The sequence below is a fragment of the Euwallacea fornicatus genome, chromosome 35 (genome assembly GCF_040115645.1).
Source record: "Euwallacea fornicatus isolate EFF26 chromosome 35, ASM4011564v1, whole genome shotgun sequence".
Classification (NCBI taxonomy): Eukaryota; Metazoa; Arthropoda; class Insecta; order Coleoptera; family Curculionidae; genus Euwallacea; species Euwallacea fornicatus.
The window spans coordinates 1,425,322-1,448,787 of NC_089575.1; the positions used below are offsets into that span (position 1 = coordinate 1,425,322).

General features: G+C 36.2%; 3 protein-coding genes and 1 long non-coding RNA gene across 6 annotated transcripts in view; 2 read left to right on the forward strand and 2 right to left on the reverse strand.

Annotated features, from left to right (window-relative positions):
* Positions 1–16,663, reverse strand: part of mib1 (mind bomb 1) — a 268,995-nt gene extending 252,332 nt beyond the window's left edge. The window contains exons 1-8 of the mRNA XM_066300038.1: positions 16,280–16,663; positions 15,686–15,966; positions 14,339–14,539; positions 13,985–14,257; positions 13,687–13,930; positions 13,496–13,632; positions 13,261–13,445; positions 12,915–13,201 (exon numbers count right to left, since the gene is read on the reverse strand). Coding sequence (XP_066156135.1) covers positions 12,915–13,201; positions 13,261–13,445; positions 13,496–13,632; positions 13,687–13,930; positions 13,985–14,257; positions 14,339–14,539; positions 15,686–15,966; positions 16,280–16,393 — 1,722 coding nt within the window. The 5' untranslated portion in view covers positions 16,394–16,663. The remainder of the gene's footprint in view (positions 1–12,914; positions 13,202–13,260; positions 13,446–13,495; positions 13,633–13,686; positions 13,931–13,984; positions 14,258–14,338; positions 14,540–15,685; positions 15,967–16,279) is intronic.
* On the forward strand, positions 946–15,765 carry LOC136348877 (uncharacterized). The gene is made up of 6 exons (XR_010733735.1): positions 946–1,209; positions 10,662–10,834; positions 13,689–13,947; positions 14,013–14,280; positions 14,343–15,443; positions 15,670–15,765. It is a non-coding gene; the product is annotated as an uncharacterized lncRNA (long non-coding RNA).
* Positions 16,664–16,796: 133 nt separating the features above from the next.
* On the reverse strand, positions 16,797–20,045 carry LOC136348871 (chromosome partition protein Smc-like). Of its 3 annotated transcripts, none has more exons than XM_066300046.1 (4): positions 19,735–20,045; positions 18,145–18,886; positions 17,873–18,065; positions 16,797–17,825 (listed from the first exon to the last, which is right to left on the reverse strand). In XM_066300046.1, the coding sequence occupies exons 1-4, from the start codon at positions 19,855–19,857 to the stop codon at positions 17,624–17,626; spliced, it is 1,260 nt and encodes a 419-aa protein (XP_066156143.1). In that variant the 5' UTR covers positions 19,858–20,045; the 3' UTR covers positions 16,797–17,623. The 3 variants fall into 3 exon arrangements, with proteins under 3 accessions (XP_066156143.1, XP_066156141.1, XP_066156142.1); XM_066300044.1 differs by having other exon boundaries at positions 17,873–18,083; positions 19,735–20,032; XM_066300045.1 differs by having other exon boundaries at positions 16,797–17,819; positions 17,873–18,083; positions 19,735–19,925.
* Positions 20,046–20,364: 319 nt separating this feature from the next.
* LOC136348730 (uncharacterized) lies at positions 20,365–23,267 on the forward strand. The gene is made up of 2 exons (XM_066299840.1): positions 20,365–20,583; positions 21,990–23,267. Exon 2 carries the CDS (start codon positions 22,054–22,056, stop codon positions 23,257–23,259), a length of 1,206 nt encoding a protein of 401 aa, XP_066155937.1. The 5' UTR covers positions 20,365–20,583; positions 21,990–22,053; the 3' UTR covers positions 23,260–23,267.
* The last annotated feature ends 199 nt before the right edge of the window (positions 23,268–23,466 follow it).

Genomic DNA, 23,466 nt, shown 5'->3' on the forward strand with positions numbered 1-23,466 from the left:
GCTATTTCAGGCTTTTAACATGTTAAGCGTGAATTCCGATAGAAAAACTAGAGAACTTTTGAGCAAAATGAAATTCTCTTAAATGGATAGTTATACATATTTATTTAGTAGGTACGAGAGCATGGGAACTGGTGCAGCTCATAATAAAAGTATATAAAGAGCATTTACAGTCACCCATGGAGTTTACAAGGTAATATACTGGTTCCATTACTTTTATTAATCGGCATTTATGAAATTTGAAGTTTAACTGGCACCAGTATAGTACCCTGCAAGTCTAATTTGTAACTTCCCACTTTTCAACAAATTATCATTTTTTTAAATTAAAAAGCAACATTAAATAGGGTAAAAAAACTATCTTTTGGCGTTCATTTAATTTTTTAAATGTTGCTTAAGTCAGCGATAGCACAAAATGGTCGAATTTTTTTAATTGAAAAATAGGTCAAGCGACAACTCAAACTAAAGGTCTTTCAAAACCGCATTCAGTGGTGTATTATGATTCAAAATCTATTGAACAGTTTTTGAACGAAATAAGTATCAATTTCATAAAAATGCAATACAAACCGAATTAAATAGTACGTGTACAATGAAAAAACTTGTTTGTTCATAGTAGATTGGCTTGTTTTCAATTTTGTGCTCACGGACAGTCTTTGGTTATGTTTATTTGCCTTTTTATTCTTATTTTTGAACAATTAATTTAAGTGTATTTTTGAGCGCAAAAATACCCCGTTTCCTATTCTATTTCTCTTTAGCTGAATTAAACTATTAAATTACCAAATATTACTCAGACAAAAAGTAAAAAAAAAATTAATTTGGTGGGGTGGTGTAGCCATGATATCTCGCACCGCAGTGGCGCATCGTACGTACGAGATAATTAAACATAAATTTTCCTTTATGAAACCAATTCGTTTGGGTAAACGTTGCCGTTATTTAATTACAGAAATGGGAAGCCGAACGATAATATATTCACAGAACGATTTTTGGTTCGTTAGTTATTAAAGGTAACGGCTCGTTGGTCGCTCTACGGGAGTAAATTGGCGGTAACACTTTGTTCCTTGTCGAAAACGAGGTCGTTTTGTTTCGATCTTGTTCACCGCTTTTTGGGAAATTCAACAAAACTGGAACTATCGAGAAATCTACACTGCAAATGCCGTTTCGCAAGAGACTTAATTGGTTCGAAAGGAAAGCCAAAACACAATCGGCGACTTCCACGTAAGTATATTTCTTATTCTAATTCGAGGTACGAAAACAAGTTTTTGCGTAAAATTGAGGCTAAATAACGTTTTATACGGGATTCTTTGAAACTCCAATAGGGCTGTAAAAATAAGAGTAAATAATACCCACGAACTTTGGTAAACAAACGAACAGGCAGAAATAAAATGGAAATCGAGATCTGTATATTTTAGAGATCTTTTTTTACACTACCCCATTACGACCTTAAAAATATCTAGAGAATTTAGATATACAACGTTAAGTTCTACGGTACACGTTAATTTTTAGGATCAAGCCACTGTACGCGAATTGAAGACAGAGTTGAAACGAGGCAAGCAATATTATATTGTGGAAATCCATTGTTTGTGCTCAAACCGTTAAAATTTGAAGCCATGAATTTATTATGGCCCGTCGAAACGTACTCGAATAAGTGGAATTTACCGTCCGATGGCTATTTCACGAACGGTTTTTACTTTTATTTATGGGCTTGAAAAAAGGTAAAAGGTTTCCTTTTAAATGCGAATACAAAAATATCTCCGGCAAAATATGCATCCATTTTAACGTTAAATTTTAAGTAAAAAAACAATTCCGTCGAAATATTAAAACGTCCCAAAAGGAATTATGTCGTGTGTTCTCGCAATTTCCAAAAAACCGCCACCGTTTAAAGGAAGAAAATAAAAGGGTAAAACAGGGAAAACCTTCAGACATGGAGAAACAACTGCGCTCCCGTGTTTCGTTCAATACTCGACCGTACATCAGGGATTTCGTTCTTTTCAAATTAATAAATTTCCTCAAAAATTGAATCTCGTCTAGACCTAAAAACAGAAAAAGGGTTTTCACCCGCCGATTAACCGCAACCGGTAGGATAATTGATAAATAATTAACGTTGGAAACACTGCGGAGCATCTGTTATACGTCGCGTCTATTGACGTCCATTGGGAGCCTTTGCCACCGTTGATCGCGCCCCGAAACCCCAACAAATCGAAGAAAGCGAGTAAACCTTATAACCTCAAACAGCATTTCATGCTATTTTCTAGAAGAATAAGAGGGCGTTAACGGTCGTTGTCAAGTTAGTTCAGGAGCATAAACACCGAGCGACTTAATCAACTCGGGGGGCCTCAGTCGGTATACGCCCAATAACGACTGTGGACAAAAACGAACCCCTAAAGGTGAGGCAATATTTTGACCGGATCGCCGTCACGTATTAGTGTCCCTTTAACGTAATTTTGTCACGACAGAAGCGTCATGAAGAAATCAACACTCGTAAGACTTAAAGAGGGTTTCTCGTCCGAGCCGCTAGCAAAGAGTGAATGTTATTCTAAATTGGTTTTAACTGAGAATAGTGTGCAATTTCACCACACCAACAACCCCTATATTTACGTGAGGCGTTATTCCTAAATGCGATAAAGGAAAAATGAAAACTCCTCCTGCACGGTATAGAACATATTCAAAGGTGAATATTCCGGTAATTTTCACTCTCGCAGGATCTCGGAATATGGTTTATTACATCAAAAGCAAGAAACTGGGATCGGTAATAATTATGTCACTAAATACCCTTGGGAGTAATTCAAGAAACCGGGGGCGGTCCCACTGCACCCGTGCAGATTCTGAAATAAGACAGAAGATCCGTCCGTTAGTGTTAAATTAATTTTTAATTAAGATTTATTCGAGGACCCATTATTAAGACGGGACTGACAAGAATAAGAAATATGTCCGTAAGGAGAGAAACGCGCCAAATTGCTTTTCAACTTTATGCCGCTCTGAACTATGTTTCGGGTGAAATGTCTTCTAGTCCGGGTTATTGGAAAAGTTCCTGCCGGACTGGCTGCACTCCCGATCGGTCTTTAATTGAAACTTTGCTTTTTCACATTCATCGCAGTACTTTCGTTACCAACCAAAACTGGGGTAACGTGCGAGCAAATTTTGGCCCTTTGAAGTCGGGGCCGGATTTCAACCCTTCCGATGGATAAACTCCCATAAATAAGGATGAATATAAAGCGGGTGCAACTTTTGTGTTTCGTCCCGGTTTTTCCTATATCGCTCCGAAGCAGCTAAAATCGAAACGTTCGTTTCGAGCAGCAGCGTATATAGACAAAACCGTTAAAACACCCGGAAATGTAATCCCGTAATATATGTGTACAGAGATAAACTCAAGTCGAAAATATATGTGCTACTTTTTCCACTAAGTCGGGGGTTCTTAAATCAGTAAACCGATTTATGGCTTCGAAGTCAACGAGCATTATTTAAACTCGGCTATAATTTAGAACTTGGAAAAATGAACGGCGTATTTATAACCCCAAAACCAAAAGAAAAGAGTTTCGCTTGGGTAATCAAACTCTAATGTTTCTGCTTAGTTCCTTAGACCATTTCATTACTTTCTAATACCCCTATACGTAGGTAATTCCCATAGTGTAATTCTCCGACTATCCGAATACCCACCGTAATTTCGACACTGAAATTGCCGGCGTAAAGAGAAGCAAATGGATTTTCAGGAACAGGGTATCCAGAAAGGTTGAAAATTAGATGCAGCCGGGATACAATGCACCTACAATTAGATGCTCCGAAATGAACATTTTGCAACAGATGCTCGTTGAAATATTATAATGTGAATCGATAGAGTGGAGGGTTGTTTTCGAGGTAAATGGAGGATGCTCTTCGCACCGTTATAAAGGGAAAGCATCATCCATTTATTTGTCCGAACAATATTTATTCCTGCCGAGATGCCATCTAATCACTAAACACCCCGACCAGCCGTAAAACCAGCAAACCATAAAATTGTCAAGGGAAATCGCCATTTCCTTAGTATGGAATACCAGTTTTCGTAGTAATATTGTTTTTCGAAACTTTGCTCTCCGGTGCCCTTAAATATTAATGCGGTCGCCCGGTTTACGGCCGCCGCGGACTCCCTAAAAGACTCTAAATTAACTCGAACCCGGTCTTGAATTTGTTTAAAGGTTAATGAATATTTGCTAGAACCATGTCACCTACAAAAGTTTCAATTAACATAACGGAGAACGTCGGATGAATTGAATGCCCTTGAGGCCGAAACTTTTAGCTTTACTATTCAATCACGTCGGCAACGTTTAACTAAAACACGCCATAATATGCATTCTCAATATTACACCCAGGCAAATGAATTAAAGTAGCTGGGTAACAATGCAAATAGGGTCTGGACTGTATATTTATTTTAAAGGCGACAAGGTTACTTCGTCGTTTTGTCAAAACGCGGAGAACATTTTTATTCGTATAAGTAAAGTGGCCGTCCACCATTTTGTCGAGAAGAGGAAAAGATATTTTTAAGTTAACGCCCCTCTTTGGATTTATCCGGTTCAGTTAGTCCGTTCTTGTCAATTATGAAATATAATCGCTAGTTATTTCTCGGTTTGCACAGAAACTAGGCCCTCCTTAAAGAGTTCTGTAATTTCGCTCCTGAAAACTAAAAAATCATAAAAGATTATGGTCTGTAATTCTTCCAATTCGGATGCAGTTTGAAAACATCGATCAACACGGTTATCAAGAAGAAACGACTCAAAAGTTCCAATTTGTTTCTTTATAAAAATCGATTCTGGGTCTTCCATAGGTTTCCCTCTATCGGTCTCAATTTTTTTGTTGTTTTGTATCTTTGGGTCACTTATTCGCTTGCTCTTCCTTACCTTCGGCGGTCTCTTGCTCCATATCGCTCGTTTTCTATTTCTATCCCACCCTAGCGTTCCTCTCTCTCCCTATCGCTATTCTTTTTTCAATTTCTTTTTCTGTCGCGATATCTCCACCTTTGTCTGGGAGATCCCTCCGCTCCCGGTCGTACTCGCTCTCCACCCTGTTTCTTTCTATTTGATTTGTTTCCTTTTCACAATTACCTCTCTTAATCTCTCCCTGAATATACTCCCTCTTTTTCTTTGTTTTCATCTGGGTAACTGCCCCTTTTTGGGTCACTTGCCTTCTTTTTCGGTGTTGGAAATTTGCCCCAGGTTTTGTTTGAGACATAGCGATACGCTAATGATTTTTAGAAATAAGGAATCTTAGTGTCTTTCATTGATAGAAAAGATTTCGCTATGTTTCACTGAAACGTGGAGTCGTGGCAGAGGGAATAGGAGTTTCGCCCGCTACTTTCTTAGCAGATAATGGCGTGAATTCTCAAAGTAATTAACTGTAAATAAATCTCACAGATTTGTTGGTGATTTTGAAATACGAAAATTTGCCTCCTGACTGCGCCGTTATCATCGGAAAATATTTCAATCTCTGTCGTTACAGACAGGGGCGTGCAAGTACGAATTTCATCAGTTTCGTCGTAGTTCCTTAAAAGATAGTGGCGTTCGAGGCTTGGGAAACTTTAAAATGCGTCATTTGAAAAGGGTAAGTAGCTTTTAGGAAATAAGATGGCTAAGCGTCTTTTATGCAGAAAAAACATTCTCCCTCATTGAAAAACACGAGAACAACTTGCATTCTTTTTCCTTAACAGCCATTTGTTTTCGAAATATGATTGGCTCAGACCTGTATCATAAACTGTTGGTTTCACGAAATAAACAGAAGCTGTAAGCATTTTTGGTTAATAGAAAACACATACATAAATATTTTGTCATTGAAATATCGGGACGTGCGCGTTAATGCCGCCGGATCGATCTGCATAGAAAAAAGTTTGATCAAAAGTTAATAATTAAGAAGTTCGGTTCGTTTGTTCGAGCAGTCCTGGCTCCCAACTCATTCCTACGCTATTCTCTCAAGGAATTGAAAATTGATATAATACACAAACTTAAACTACTAAAATCGATTCTCTTGAGTTAAATACTATATTGATCCTGGTGTATTATCTTTCAGTTCCAAGTGCAAGACGATAATATTCATCGCGAGAGCATTCATGCACCCAAAGTCTTGTATTCGGGCTGCGTCTAATTTCGAGCCTCTCTCCGGATTTCCGGAGAAAACCGGGTTGCCTCTGTTTAATTTCTGGAATTTGTGTTTTGAAATTAAAGCCCCCGGATAGTTCAAAATTATGATCAGCCGCATCGCGAATATGCGGCCCGAATTGGATTATAGGGAGGTTCAGTTCTTGTTCTGCTATGGCGGATTATCTTGAGACGACGTTAAATTTATGTCACTGATGGTAATATTCTTGTATACCACTAATAATTTTTCTCCATTTGCATGTAAATGCGCCGGTTCGCAGTTTCGTCAAGAAATGATGTTACCTGATGCAAATTTCGCACACGTCAAAATAATCGTAAGTTTTCGTATCTAAACGGGTTTATATTGCTGCATTCTGTTTTCGCATTTTAGCTTACTTGTTCGGCGAATCCCCCAAAGTATTTTCCGCCCTGGATTTTTGCTCTATCCTTGTTTTAAGCAAATCGCGTTATCATACGTTTCGATGTCCCTAGGCAAGGCTACAGCCCGTATTAACCGAGACCGTTGTTTAGATTTTGTTTTGTTGATTTATACGCCACTTTTGTACGTGATTTATTTTATTTTGCGAATGCGAAGCCTGGGATATATTGGCTCAGTTGCGAGGTTTTAGTACGTATGGTTTCGTGCCAAACGATCACGAAATACCTGCATAAATAAAATTAAAGCGAGAGGGGAGTTTGTTCTCGTTTTGAAAAATTTCGTTGCAAACATGAGTGGTTTTAGCTTATAACTCATTTTTTTAGCATGCTCCACTCCCAAACAGGTAAGAGCAAAGTAAACCCGGCTATAAATTCCTCTTTTCCATAATAGATGTAGTGAAGTTGCTAAGGAAATTCAATAATGCTAAGAGCGAGCGTATGCAACCAGTATCTAAAGAGATTAAATAACGAAATTGAGCTGTCTCCGTTCTCAATCTAACAAATGCATTGAGAAAAGATGTCGGATAATCCGGGGATAAATTCTGCAAGATTTAAATTCGGCTTTTTTTCCTGTCACTGGGACTTATCTCGACCCGATTTATTTCAGCCGACGTCGCTGCTTATTTTAAGTCAGTTTTAATATTAAGACAATTAAAGGAACCGTCAGAGATTCCGTTTGGGTCACTGCGCGGAAAATTCTTATGACCGACGACATGATCAGGTATCTGCGAGCCGTAGAGGGGAGAATAGCACACGCCCGCACGTGCACAAACGTGCGAGGTGTGAAGGAAAAAAAAAGTCGAATTAATGGAAAAATACGCGATGTTGTCGATTCGTTACATTTAGGAGACGATTTCTTAGCCGTGGCAGATGAAGGTATTTGGGCCTTTCGTGGAAATTGATTTGCTTATCGGACATATCTCTCAAGTTTCACAACTTTTTAAAAGAAAATCGGTACTCCAGCCGTGACAATAAAGAAAATATGGAGGGTAAAGTGGCGTCTTAAGTAAAACGAAGCACACTTTGAATATCTACACCTAGTTACCCTCGAAGTTTTAGAGGAGTTTTGAACAAATTTGCGACTCCGAGCACTGCTCGAACAAAACTACAAACTAAGATAATATTTCTTAATAATGTCGTCGTAATGCGGTGCAAAATGGCGCGAACGTTACGAGGCCCTACTTAACTTTTAGTTGTCCTGTCAGAGCCAGATCTCGCCTACAACTACCAGAAAGTAATATAATTCATCCCCGCGAATTTTACACGTGAGAGGTCTTAACTGCATCAACTCGTCGAAAGTTAGTTTAGACAATCGTAAGTTTTACTGCGAATTATGTATACTTGGGCGTTGTTTGCGCCAAAGGACTTTATCTCGCAAATTACCTTGAGGATATGCCAATTAGGTCACAAGCGGTATCTTTCCATCTTGGAGCAGACAATAACCGTAACAGTCCTGGGAATTGGGGAAGTTTGGGTATAGGACCATCACGCTTGTTGCTTTTGGGTGGATCTAAATTTCCTTGATAATTTTGTACAAGTGGAATATATGGGGTATTCTCCTAATAACTTTAATCTCGCCCTAAATGTGCGTGTGTCTCTCGTAAATTTAAGCAGCCGCGCTGGTTATAAATCACGACACAATGATGCAATAAGGAATTTTGGATAAAACAGGCTCTTAAACGATCCCATTTCGGAGCTTTAATCCTTGAAAATTAACCGATGCACGAACACTAATAACTTTAATCCCTTTTGAAGCCAGACTTAAGAATCCCCTGCGACGTATGCGGTTTCTCCGTATGGAAACTTGAGGGACAAGTACTAAATCTCCGATTCATGGACGTTAAATTGCATAGTCAATGGTCCTAGCGAGGGGTAGTTTAGAAGCTATTATATGCCGTAATATGCAGAAATGGGTGCGAGCAATGTCGAATTTAATTATACTATAGTCGAATCCATGAGTAAGAATTTTTCTATGTAACTGTTGGGTCGAAAATTAAATATTCACGCGGCATTCCGATGTGTGCGTGACACTTCAATCGCGAACGTGTTCTACAAGGAGGAAATATAACGCAATTTCGTGTCGTTCCCGCGGCCATATTAAATTACCTGAGAGTGTCTTCTCAAAGGCGCCACTTAAAGTGATGCGACCCGAAAAAGCCGCTTGCGAAAATATTTTCGTTTCAATACCAGGTGGGCTTTGAGTCTTGTTGCCGAAATACCGCTATTTTCGGGTTTTCCTTTAAAGATTGCCTTTGAGTAATTGCCGCCATTTTTTTAAAGCCTCGACGTAAAATCTAAACGAGTCACGTGTACGTTACGATTGCCGACAAATTGCTGACGTTGCCGGTTTTATGCGCCATAAAAAAAAGGTTTACGAGGGCTTCATTGTTCGGGAATTTTTAATTGGATCACTTTCACAAAAGCTTTTAGCAAATTGCCGCGTAAATAAGGAACACAAAGACATTTCTATAATTGCCGCCCTCTTAGTTTTCGGTAAAACAAAAAAAAAATGTTCTTTAGGTTTTTTTTCCATTAAATTAGCTGCACTGTCAGAATTTAACAACTGAATTAAATAACTTCCAATAATGAGTAAAAGCACTTTCATTAAGCGAGATACAAGTCGTGTGAAAAGCGACTGCAAGAAGCGGAAAAAACGGAAGTTCTTCCGGTCGTTTGAATGACGCTTTATGCAATTCCACTTAGCAGACTAGAGCAACTGCTAAACATTAGTGTCAATAGCAGCTTCGAAAGATGTTTTGAAATGAAGAAAATAAATTAAAAAAAGATTGGAAAACTCGCAAAGAAATGGTCCGAATAACAGTTATTTATGGAGATCGGGACTTGAAAAAGCGAATTTTTCCACATAACGAAGCTAAAATTGTGACACTTATATTATATACTAAATCACCAGACATATGAGACTGCCGAAGAAAAGGAGTTTTCTAATAACAAACTGAAAAAATAAAGGCATGTGGGGCTTTATGAGGCAAAAAGAATTTTGGGTGTTCTGTAAATGAGGCAACGCTTGCTGACAAAGCAACTTGCTGTCATAAGCAGTAACATGAGATTTTTTCAAATCCAAAATTGGGATTTGAAGGAGGTCTACAATACGCAAAAAGAAAGAACCAGACAACAGCATCAGTCTCTCTCAATCTTTTGGGCAACAGCTCCAGCAGCACTTACTCTTTTAGCGAGGAACACGACTCTTCGAACCGCCTCCGTTACATTGTAAATATTTCAATTTCAATTTAGTTGTAAATTGTTAAGCGTTAAGCTTAGTGCTGAACTAAATATTAAAAAACCAAAGGCTTAGTGTATTAAAAAAAAAGTACCTGCGTAGAAAACCATTATACAAATTATAAATGGATAATCTTAATTTTCTATACAACGAGGTAAAATTCTCTGCGAGCGAGCTCCTGCCGAACCAAGCAGTAGTGTCAAACTGGCTAAAAAACTGAATTTTGTAATATACATTCTTGCCAATATAACCCCAATAAGGAATAAAGTTTCAAAACCAAACTCCCGAAAAGAAGAATTTCCAATAACTCTCGACAATTCCCTAAACATCTATACTCTGCTCTGCCATTATTTACCATTCTCTATATAAGCTTTTTGCTATGCAGTACACAGAATAATCGATTTGTTCATTCCAAACTCGTTGTGCGGTCTAAAAACTCCCTTTTCCATGCATAAAAGACTTTTATTCATCTTTACGAGCTCGCTTCTAGGGCATACATCGACCCAACTTGGCAGTTTTATGGAAAATTTTTCTTTCATCGGGGAAAATAAATCGAACTCCGGAATGTGTCGCATCTGTATGAAAGGGAAATATGCCACATACCCTCGGAAAAAAAAAAACCTCAATGTGTCCTCCACATCGAGGTTTTGTCTAGAATTTATAAAAATCACCTTAAGTAACGTTATTTAGACAGGAAAGGACCTAAAACCCTGGGAATTGTACTGCGGCAAAAATGTTCTGTATTCCGTAAGTTTAGACGTAATAACGACGGCCAAACACCGCAAGCGGCCGCGTTCTGATGAATTATTAAAACTCCTAAGGTATCCGAAACAAAGATCCTTCGAAGGTATTAAAACTCGAAACAACTAAACTTTATTACCTAAACTTTCTAGGAAACCAAAGTCCCATATCTGGGGGGATTTAGCAGACAGAGTTGGCATCCCAAGCTGCAGCAGGAATGTAGGTCTGCTGGCTTTTGCCAAATCGACTGCCATTAGAAAAATTGCTTGAAAATGTGGAATTTACTTTTATCTGCTCCTGCCAAGATTGGAAAATGAACCTCTAGGTAGGTAGTTTCTTTAAAAGTTTTAAAGTCCCATATTAGAACTAATTTGGGGGTAAATCTACGAGAACTCAGAAACAATGGAAGCTTTAAAACCAAAGAAAGTAATCAGGTACCAAATTAATTCCGGAAACATATTAATTAAATACCGAATTAGGTAACGAAAGTGTTTTGCGCGGGTTAAGCCTATATGGGGGTGCAAATATTTAAGTACCAGGCCAGGTGCGAAAGAGAACGTATAATTTATGAATGTACGGCCGGGGGGCATGTAACTTCGCACCCTTAATTCCCGCCAATAACAAACTCCCGAATTTGCTGTCTCAAATGGGCATTAAAAACAATTTTCAAATGATCAAACGCTACAACCATTATCCCGACTGTTTCGAAAGAAAAATCGTGCCGATTCAACTATTATAGGTTATTTCAGATGTTTTTCCATTCCAAAGTCCGAAATTGATTCCGGACCGGCGGCCCCCGGTTCCCCATTATGGAGTTTTATAAAAGTTTTTCAGAGATTACCGTGATTTGTCGAGACCATCTGTCACAGAGATAATTTTGCTTATATGTACTATGCGAAAACCAAATAGACTAGTTTCGACAACCAATGACGTCAAATGAGATTCTTGATTTATTCCCGGCACAGTTTCAAAGGCCCCAGCGAACTCGTTTTTCGGGGATAATGACGAATTGATCGGGTCCACTTGCAATAAGCCTCGTTTCCCTTCGCGCACTTTTGGAATAATTACATTACGAGGCAACGTACAATGTGTACATGTTCGGTCATCTGTCAGAGTTTAATTAGAACTACAGGGAACGTCCGCATAAATATTATCCCGCCCTAACTAGAAACAGTTGATACTATGTAGATGCAATGGAATCAGGGCTAGAACTAGGTCCCAGTAATTGTCTATTTATTTAATTTGGGGAATTGAGGGACCAATAAATTTTGACGATGCCTCACTTTCAAAATGGTGATGGGTGCATTGAAATTTTTCTATTTAAAGAGGAAAAAAGACGAAAATAGAACTGTGTTATTTACTCATATTTTTTAGAAATTGGGACATGATTAAATTTCACAAATCCAAAGTTCTGTATTTTGAAAGATTAAGAAAAAAACTAGTGAACGTATATATTTACTGTTAATGTCTCTTCTTCTACGAGGTCATATCTAACACCCGCAAATCAACAGTCCAAGTTATTACATTGGCAGAGGTACGAGACAGTGCAGATAATTGTGATACGGTGCCAACTCTATTACCATCTGAACTTTCATTCTCTTCTCTCATAGTCATAGTTGGAATTGCTTATAATTCATACTATTGATTTTAATGTCCTAAGGATGACTTCATAGTGTTCAAAACATCAATAATAAATGTATAAGGTTATATAACTTACTACTAAGAGTTTTGTTTTAATAATTTCATAAATACTTAAGGTTTTTTTTTTGTCTTAGATTTGTTTCTAACTTTTACATGCAGGAAAGGAAGAAAATTGTCTAAAACAATCCACATGTAACTATCATACTGCACTTTCTAAGTTCCAAGATTCTAATGCAACAATCAAATATTGGGGGACTATATCATCAACGGGAAACATCAGTACAATGGGAGAATTCTTGACAATGGTGAATGCGTTTTTCATCAAGCTGTTCGCCCCTTATGCTACTTAGAATGGTTATTTATGAAAATATAAATAATATCGATAACACAACCAACAGCAAAATCGCAAAACGAACTGCTATAAGCTTAATCTATTCAAGAAACAAAAGTGACCGATATTCCCTAATTATTTTTAACATCATTTCACTTGCGATCGGTTTCGGGGGGCGCTGGATACTCAATAACACCGCCTTTGCAAGTTTAGCAATAATTCTAAACTTGAAAAAATTCATCACAATAATTGTGTGTTTTTACCAATATTTTATTATGTGTACCGAAGGCAAAAGCAATATCCTGAATCATCCTACCTAAAGTCACTCAACACCGCAGCGTTGTCAAACTTTACTTTTTTTCCATTTCAAACAGCGGAAACATACCTTCTCTACATTTCACTTTTGTTTTAAATTGCATCAAAATCAACTCACCTGTAAACTGGGATGACAGCCCAAATCCAGCAACATCTTGACCACCCCTATATGCCCCTTGTTCACACCGATATGTAGCGCTGTTTGACGTCGTTTGTTGCGCGCATTTAAATCGGCGCCAGCGTGCGCCAGTAGCTGCACAACCGCGGGTTCATCACCAAAAGCTGCGTGGTGAACCGCCCGGTCGCCATCTTTGTCTTCAATCTCCACATCGGCGTGGAACCGTAGCAATACAGTGATCACCTCGAGATGGCCGTTTTGGGAGGCTGCCTGTAGGGCTGTATGACCTTAAAGAAAATTTATATTAAAGTTTTTTTATCTAATATATAAAAGTGGAAAAAATTACCAGCAAAAACACCATTAACATCCGGCCCTATTCCTGCACCGGCAGTGTTGCTTTGTTTTAATACTTCCTCACATTTCTGAGCGTCGCCGTTGGCAGCCGATTTCACCAATTCCTCATTAACATCACCCGAGACATGAGTCTCAAATAACTTCTTTAAGAGGGCGCTTAATCGCTCACCAGATGTAGTACCTGAAACTTTCAAATAAAAAACAAGAAAAAAAAACAATCTTTATAGGTACCTTGCATAGTTCCATCTTTGCTGGCCAATTTGGTAACGGCCAAGGGATTATAGGTCCAAGTAGTATTGCAAACCTCCACTTTCAGATCATTGTCGTTGTATATTTGTTGCACGTGGCCGACTTTGCCAAGTGTCTAAAGAAAGCATTGCAATTATTTTACATAAAATGTGCTTTAATGACATCTTACAGCAGCCATGCCATCGGCCCAATCGCCATGTCCCCTTTGCAACATCTTGACCCTCTCGGCATCTGCGCAAATCTGCACCACATCCCCTACAGCGAATTGTTGCTGAGGCGTTTCGTTAAAACCGGCAGAATTCGGTGGAGTGGCCACCTTCGTCAGGACTGCAGGATTAAAAGTCCAGCGATTGCCACTGTTATAAGCTACCACTATATCGTGGTCTTCGTCGATGCCTACCACTGTGCCAATGCTAAAAAGCGACATTAAGTATAAAAAACTAGTTAAAATTGAATTTGAATTCTACCTAGTAAGACACTCATACATTCCATCAGTCCATCCGCCATGCCCATGCTGGAGCGATTGCACTATTTCAAGCTCCAAATCGACATTCACTTGATCGCCAATTTTCAACCCTGCGGGCCTGGGACTGGCTCCCTGCTCTCCCAGACAAGGCAAATGGTCTCTGTAGACGTTTTGGCCCTTAGCGTCGTTCACCACCTTCAAATCGGCCATGCCCTCAAAACCGACTCGGTACAAATTCTTGGAGCCATTGTCCCAAACTATGTAGGCGGCGGATCTATGTAAAAGGCATTTTTAAAAGTAAGCAATACAAACTTTATTATATTAACACCGAGAATGAAATTGAACACAAATTTACCTAGGACTAGCCGCTGACCAGTCTTGAATCTCCTGGACTTTTCCTCTCCTGCCATTACCGCCATCTTGATCCTCCCATTGCCAATCTACGCCACGGACCACTCGGGCACCAGGAAATATTCCCCTGATAGCGATTTTTTTTGTCTTTCTTCGAGGCTCCAAATAGAAACGCTCCCCTCCAGGGGTAGTAATTCGGTAAAATCTAAGGAAAAAATAAATATAGAAACTTTTGGAGCTACACATGCAGGACAATTAGTTAATATAAAATCTTTGAGCATTGTTCGATTTTTTGTTAGTGAAATAGTTTTATAACCGGCCGTATAACTACGATTTCGAGGCAGGTGATCAACTAAAGGTCAGTGACGCTAGATTTATTTTTAAAATATTATAAACAGGAAAACTAGTTTAAAGCACTAAAACAAATTTTACAAATGCACAATATATAAATTATAACGTTGTAATATGTGAAATATAAAAAAACTTACTCGAAAACCGATAATTGTAAGATAAAAATGAAAATTCGGCACTAATAGCCGTTAAACGCCAGAACGGAAGCACACTAATGACATCTATCACCTGACAACTTAAATACTACGGATTAGCCGCCTTGATAGACTTAGAATAATAAGAATTATAATCTAAATTTAAAGAGAATCTAATTGGCGGACCAAATTTTCAAAAATTCCTAAAATTAAAGGAAAGATCTGGTTTACTTTTAATTTTAATAGTAATATTAAATAAATTTATAGAAAAATAAAGATTTCACTGATTTTGATTAGGTACATAGCTTTTAAATGACTTAGACACAATTGTCATAATTACTCTTAATATGAAAACACCTATTTTTATGAATGTGCAAATTTCTATCCCGTTTAACTACGTCTGTATGAATTACTATTTATGAAATCCCCATAGAAGTCATTAAAAGTTGGGGAGAGAAGCAACGTTGACTTTATCAAAAGAACTTACCAGTCACTAATATGAAGAACCATTTTTATAAATTTTAAATCTTTAATTCCACTTATTTCAATAATTTGTCTTGTGTTAAATAGATTTAAGGACATACAAAAGATTGGATTTTAATTTAAAAGCCAAAACAAAGAGAGGTAAGAACAATTTCAAGAAACAGAAATGTTAAATAATGAAGTTTTAAGTTAAAAAAAAACAATTTTTCTATAAACTGACAAATATTCTATTTTGTAAATGAAATATTTCCTTACATAAGTTTATAGGAACTTTTGTTCTTATTTTGACTTAAAGAATATTCTGTAAAATTTGAGATGTATGTTTAGGAAGTACCCTGTATATTGGCCCATTCTGTTTTCTCCTTAGACTGAAATATGCCTACCTGTGTCTTAAGTGATGCTTATCTCCATGATAACAGACAGAACACAAATCATAATTGCCACACTCGGCGCATTTCCAACGAATCCCGAAAATGGGCTGCTGCCTGCAGGTGTCACACATTGTTCCCTCATGCTTAATACCTGTAGGAGCACTGTCCAAGATACGTAAATCGTACTGCCCCGAGCAGCGGTAATTTGCAGCAGTGCCATTGTCCCAAACAACAACCACCTCATCTGGAGATTCAAAGTTTCTCACTGTGCCCACATGTCCTTCTCCCCCATCCTAATATAATTTGAGAGCAAGACATTAAAGAAATTAATGTAGTGCTTATTGAACTTTAACATTGCTAAACATTTATAGGTTAATAAATAGGTATCACCAAATGTTGGAGAGTAGATAATGGGGCAAAAATAACACTGACAAAAAACAGAAAACATTCTAAAGTAAGTATGTATAAAAGCAGAGCTGCAGGGTCAAAGAATTACATTTGGAAGGATTAAAGGTAATGTAAGCTAATTGCATGTAGTAGGATATAACAAGGATACAATCCTATATCTAACTATAAAATTGGATAAAAGGCCCTCTTAAGAATCACCTGTTTGCCCCATTTCCAGTCAGGGCCCCTAATTACGCGGGCCCCCACGCCTTCTGTAATCCGACTGCCTCTAGGAACTGTTGAACTTGTTCCAACTGCATTGGCTATTTCCATATTTTAGAAGAAAAATTGCTGTAAACTTTTTATTTATTTTCAAAAAGTAGTATACATCTAAAAGAACACGAAAAAATCAAATAAATACTCAACGAACGCCACTAGTTTGATGGAAGAAACGCCATTAACGTCAAAAACAGCTGTTAGGGCATCAGCGTCCCTAAAAATCAAAAATGTAAAATCATACAAATTTGATGTAGACAATATACACAATGAAGATTATTTTAGAGGTCGAACTTCTAAAGGGGACATTAAAATTATAAGCCTATTATAGACATGTTCAAAATTTCTTTCACTTACTTTATAGTTTATGAAATACTCATAAGTGTTTTTGTTTTTATTTAAAAGGCACAGCAAAGTGCTTAAACATCCAAACAATTTATTCAAAAAAAAATAACACTGGTAAAAAATTAAACAATTTACTCCATTAATAATAGTACTAATGTCTCTAGACTGCACTGACAAAATACCTTAAATAATCTTAGAAACATCTATAATATAATTTTACAAACCACTTACACAGTATATAAATTCGGTTTGATGAATGAAAACTTTTAATTTCAAGTGTTAAAACTGGCGACACGGTCAGTAGGTACTTCACAGATTAAAATTGAAAACTAAGTAACCAATGTATACAGTTTTAAACGTCTTTAATGTCCGTTAATAACAATAATAGTCGGACGTTAATTACATTAATAATCACATTGCATTTATTGAAATTTTTTTCTCGCGACACTTGAAATAATACATTTTTGGTAGATTTTTTTACTTCCGAAGGCAAGAAAATAAATTCATTTTTTTCTTTTGCAAAATTAAACTCATTTTTCTCCAACGATCAACTACATTGACGACTTTCACAACATTTCCAGGTTCTCCATAATACATAACATATAGAAATAGTAATTTTCGATAAAAATATACTTAGGAATTATTGTAAATTACTGCAAAAAAATAAATAATATTTACAACACAGAAATTCTCACTAAGATTTAACACCTCATTACTCATAAATAAAACAACAAAAACGCTGTATCAAATATATCACATGCTTTTCAAATGCTTTTTAAATTCGATAACTAAGGAACCTTTACTTCCACACACCACCCTGTATATTATTTATTAATGTATCTTTTTATCAATGTGAGTATATAATAGATCAAAATGTATTATAGTGAACGTATAATAGATTTTGATGAGAGACTGGCCGTTTTTCATACACAAATTAAGACCTTAATGTACTTTGGACGTGTGAGCTTTTAAGTAGCCCTGACTTTTAAAAGACCGATTACATCTCTCGCATTTAAAACTTCTATACAGGAACTGATTTTTCAATATTGGGTTGATGTAGGGGTGGTCTCGAGTGCGACACCTTACATTGCTTGACGAAAAAACCTTCCTTGAGTTCATTGGATATGATGCCACTAACCTAAACCTCACACAATAGCAATGATAAAGTTTTTTTCTAATAATTATTCTTACCTGTCTAGTAGCTTAACTGCTGGTGAAGAATTTAGATTAAGCCTTTTTGTGAGTGAAAAATCTTTCTCTGCAGGGTCTTCTTTCACCCTTAAATTTAGGTTCAAATCATGCATATGGTCTTCAACTTCAAATTCAGGTTCTTCAGGCTCATTTTTTACTTCTGCCATCTCCTCAAATGATGTTTCTAGATAATCTAAAGGACAACGGCTGTCTAAATCAATGATAAAATAATACTTTAGGGCCGATGAATAGAGATAAAAATCCAAACTCACCTTCATCTTCATCATTATTACCAATTATGATTTCCTTTTTTATTTTTGTGTCTTGTTCCACCACCACTTCCTCAATATTGTCTTGCACACTTCCATCCTCTTCCTCACTTAAAAAATCCTCTTCCTGAGATTCAAAATCGCTGTCATACTCAAATTTCTCCTCACTCTCAATTACATCAAGAATATGGTCTCTGAATTCAGAAAAATCCCTTTTAAAGTAGTTTTTTGAGAATGCAGTTAATTTGTCTAAAGGAGTGGTTTCAATATTTGAGTTTTTATCTAAAGTAAATTCATAATTTCTTGTAAAATCAATAATGCTCTTTAACCCTCCTTTTGTGTGGTCATACCTAGGGTAGCAAGAAATTATAGATTTATCTGCATCTCTTTTTGGTCTGTTTAATAGCTGTTGCAACAAAGAACACCTCTGCCCCTTGGTAATTCTCTGTTTCTTTTTGCCAGAGTAATTTCTTATACTACTTTCAAATAAATTATTGTCAGATTCAATAGAGAGTTTTTCAATTTCTACATTCAATTCACTATTCCGAAATGCTATTGCTAGTCCACGATTATCATTACTAACAGTCTCGGTATTATATTTGTCATGTGCAAAATTAAGTTTGTCTACATATCCCTGAATTATGTTTGTACTCTTTTTGCACATGTTGAGGAAATGGTAAGATACTCGTAGTTTGTTGACACATTTTTCGCAAATTGCTGTTGAAATTGAATCTTCAGAAATTTCCTGTAGGAGAAAAAGATATAAATGGGGTAATTTATAAAAGAAAAACAAAAATCAAGTAGTGATTGAGGAGTTAGCAAGAAGGAACAACATTAAAAAATGTGTATTCTGCTTAGCTGTATTAATTTATTTATTTATTTTAGCTGAGAGAACATACTATACAAAAGGCCAAATTGATCATTATTTTGTGCTCTTTCCAAAATTGTAGCATGTTTCAATAATAGCAGATTTTTAATAATAGTTCAGGAAGGATAATAATATAGAAGTGTCAGTCAGATTCAGTTCATCATTACTGAAAATGTTACTTACAATAATTATGGTGGATTCATGTGGATGGAAAAATGTTTGGAGTAAAGTACTTCCAGTTTTGGAGATTTTGAACAGGTAAATTGACAGTTATAGTATTTGACCACTTTTAGGCTCATGATTATTCACCATAAAAACAATTCAATAGAAAACAGCCCCATTCAAATCTATTGCCAAAATGATTAACATTTCCATATTGTCAAATTTTATCTGTTTGCCATAGCTTGAGCAATATTCATGTTGATTAAAAAAATACAAACTTGTAACAAGAGAGTTGTAGTTTCTCGACCAGAGAATATTGGCATGTTTGCTTTATATTATAAATTGTAACAATTTGCCTCATATACCCCCAGGTAACAAACAAATTTGTTTTTTGGTAATTTGGATTTGGTACCCAAAAGTATAATAGGAATCAGGGAATTATAGGGGTGAGCTAATACAAAATTGTACCTGTTAAATGCCTACACCACTGAATTTTACAACCTGTCTCTGACAGAAAAATCAATAAGTCAGACAGATTTCCCAATCCTCGGTTGATTACTTACCAAATTAGCGCAATTCTGCAATTTCTCGCTTAACCTGACCGAATCGAAGTCTACGGTCTCGATGTCCACTACCGGAGCCCCTGTTTGAACACATATCCTACACAATTTTTCCAAAAAATGCATTTAGGGAAAAAAAAATTGGGTGACCTGTCAATCAAACGTATCATATGTCAAAGTGTCATCCACCACCTCTAGAACAGTCCTAAACAAAAACATTGACGTGGCCTTGAAATCAGGAAAAGAACGACTTAAATTTTAAAAAATCACTAAAGTTTTCTATCTTTGTTCCCTAAATGAATCTCGACAGGGAAAACGTCGTGTGAAACATAATTTCTAAAAAATAATACTTTGCTCAATTGACTTAATTCGGAATCAGTCAAATACCTTAGTTTACCTATTATTTTTAAAAATACAAAATCAAAAGAAAGGTATTGTGACAAAGTTTACATTAATTACACAGCCAATGGAATAATTTCACTCATTCTTTCGTCATCACGCCACATTTTCCACCAATCAGCAGTTTGATAAACTAGATATTTCACAGTAAAACAATTTACGCATTAGCATTTCCACTAGTAGATTATGTTTTCCTTGTCTACCATTAATCGCTTTGTAGTGTATATGACAAAGATGCAGCTTTCCCGAATTCATGTTCTACCTTTACCTGATAGGGCACGTCATATGCGAATGTGAGAGAGAAGTTTATGAGATTCGAAATGCGTTTTATGATGACTTTTTGCAGATAAAAAATACCCCTTAAAGACGAGTAATTTATTTATACAAAACTGTTGAAATTGAACTTTTAGTGCCTAATTTTCGTCGATTTCCTACTTATTCATTGCGTGGTCGGTAAGTCTTTAATTTACATTATTTGTATTTATTATTCTGACTGAAATATCAGTGGAATGATACCAAGGTCTGTGACAAGGTTACAGCCCTCTATTTGGAGTCAGATTGAGCCAAGTAGCCAATTTATATTGTAATATAAGCTTTAAACTAGTAGAAAGTAACACGGGTAAAGTGCTTTTCCTCCTAGTTCTTGTGAGACTGTAGTATAAAGTTTTTAAGGGCATGCCCTGGATACCCAGTTAAACCTTATTGGGATTGAAGTTACAGTAAGATTAATAATTGAAACAATTCACTCCGGAAATTAGAAAAGTCTAGAAGGACCTCTTGAAATTCCTACAATTTTTTTTAGTTTATATTATAACTGGAAATTTCAATGTCCCATTTTACCTGAATATCATTAAATTTTAAATTTTTGTAGCACAACATTTAAATTTGCTGCTATTAAGTTGAAATAAAAAAAAAACTGTTTTGCTTTCATAAGAAAATAGGAAATAAAATTGTTAAAAAAGTGTAAAATTTGTAAAGAAATGTATTATAATTTAGAAAGCAAGAATTCAATTTGAATCTATGTTATTCAGAGTGGGTACAGAGAGCATCAATGCATCTTGCCAGTGGCTTCACTAGCATACATTATATATCTACTGAAGTCAGAAATACAAATTCAGTAAACCTAATGTTAACATATTCTTATTTGTTATTGGTAATGTAAGAATTTGATCTAAATAATGGTATGGTAACACCATAGTGGTGTGTAATCATGTAGAGTTCTCTTTATCATTTTCTATAAGATCTATTTTTTGAAGGAAATGCAATGCATTACATGGAAGAAACAGAAAAGGAAAGGTAAAATGTAAAAAATTATTTGACAACAGATTACTGATAGCATACAAGTAACACAACTGATAGCAGAAAGAATAAGCAAGCAATTGGTCAATTAATAAGATGATTATTCAATTTTTATTGGTTAGACGGGTACTGTTACCTTAGATGAGATGAAAAATTGTACTTGTGCAACTTGAGCAACTAAACTTACATTAACAATAATATTGCAGCAATATGAACCACATTTATCATTAGGTTGAATTTATAATTTTGGCTTTATACTGTTATGTGACTTGGAATATGAGAGAATAACTGCCTAATACCATTAAAAAGTGGGAGTCTTTAGCTTTTAAAATACATTCTACTATCTCAATCAATTAATCAAAAGGTACACCTCTGCTAATGCTTGATACTATTAAACACTAAATAATTTTGCCCTATAATATGGAAAACATTCCTTTGATAACTTTCATTTGAATTAATTATTTAGGACTTCAGTGCTTTAGCATTTACTCACTTAATAAATATCTTCTCAAAACCGTCTCCTTTATAGCATCACTGAAAGGAAATTTTTCATATTTTAGTGTAAAATTTGACCAGAAGCATACTACTTAGTCATCAGAAATACCTACTTCTGACTATCAAAAAATGGAACACAACAGATCGGGCTACAACAGAAATTACCCATATGAACGAAGACCCCCACGTCAAAATAGAACTCACAGACCTGAGGAAAGAAGACTCCCACAACAGAATACAAATCAGTCTATGGCAGGTGGATACAGGGGTCAGTACTACAATAATTTTAACCATCAACACAGAAATAACAAGTATCCTAGAAAAATACCTCCTAGGCAAAACAATTACCCTGAAAGAACTTTTGACAATAGTGGTAGGGAAGTAGACAATAATCAGGCTTGCAATAATAGTAGACAAACTGAAATTGCAAATGTAAGTACTGTTGTTACAGAGTGGAGCCCTTTGGAAGTGAAAGCTAAGTCTTTCCTTGATAGGGTCTTCACTCAGGAAGGTGTAAGAGCAAAATTGATATTTCTGCAGACAATTGACAATGCTATTCAAACTTTGCAAGGTACTGTTGATAATTGCCAATTGCAAATGACAGTAGAGCAATGCCCTACTGGAGAATATATCTTGAAAATTGGCCAAGAAGACATTGTCAGAGGCTTGTTTCCCTCAAAACAACTAGCTAGGCATAGTTTGGCCGAAGAAGCTTTAATAACTTTAAAAAAAGACTGTTTTTATATTATAAAAAAAAATGACTTTGAGGAAGTTTTGACTAATGACCAAGGTGAGAAAAAAGATAATAAGTCTCAGTATAATTTAGAAGGCAGTAAGGCACATCAAATGATGGTGAAAATGGGGTGGGGTGGAAAAGGGCTGGGTATTAATGAACAGGGTGAGGAGAAGACTGTAGCTGAAACTATAGACCAAAATATTAGTAGACAAGGACTTGGAGTAGATAATGTTTTCAAAAAAATCCATAGTATCCTTGAAGATTACACGAAATCAAACAAAATGAGTTTGCTCAAGTTTGACCCAAATTTCACTTCAGAGGAGAGAGCGCACATTCACAAAATTGCCTCAAAATTTGGTTTAAAATCAAAGAGCGAGGGCAAAGGAGATCAGAGGAGGATCACTATCACCAAAAAGCTAAATCGAAGTGATTTGGTGTACAATTTACTAATCAGTGGTTTGGAAAACGCTCTTTATAAACTACAGATTCCCTCTAAATTTGCGTATTTGTGGGACCATGATCAAAACAATGAGGATATCGCTTTTCTGCCACATTTTCCTACTAATAAGTTTATTAGTGATATAGATAGTGATATATAGCGATATAAATTAAGAAAGTGTTGGAAAACACCAATAATTAAATGACTTGTTAAAGATCACTAAACTTAGATAAACGAAAAGAGATGGACTTCTGAAATACTTTACAGCTCTGAAGTTTGGAAGCTGACATCATTTCTATGTAGATTTGATTACTGTTATCACGATTGTTGCGGTAATTGTTCCAATTAATATGTTCGTAGTATTATT

Bases quoted from the DNA above. Each gene is read 5' to 3' on its own strand.
- LOC136348871 (XM_066300044.1), bottom strand. From the start codon at position 19,857: ATGCATTTTTTGGAAAAATTGTGTAGGATATGTGTTCAAACAGGGGCT. The intron at 18,887-19,734 runs GTAAGTAATCAA...TTTCTCCTACAG, and splicing joins TGCAGAATTGCGCTAATTTG to GAAATTTCTGAAGATTCAAT. The intron at 17,826-17,872 runs GTAAGAATAATT...CTATTGTGTGAG, and splicing joins GCAGTTAAGCTACTAGACAG to GTTTAGGTTAGTGGCATCAT.
- LOC136348730 (XM_066299840.1), top strand. From the start codon at position 22,054: ATGGAACACAACAGATCGGGCTACAACAGAAATTACCCATATGAACGA.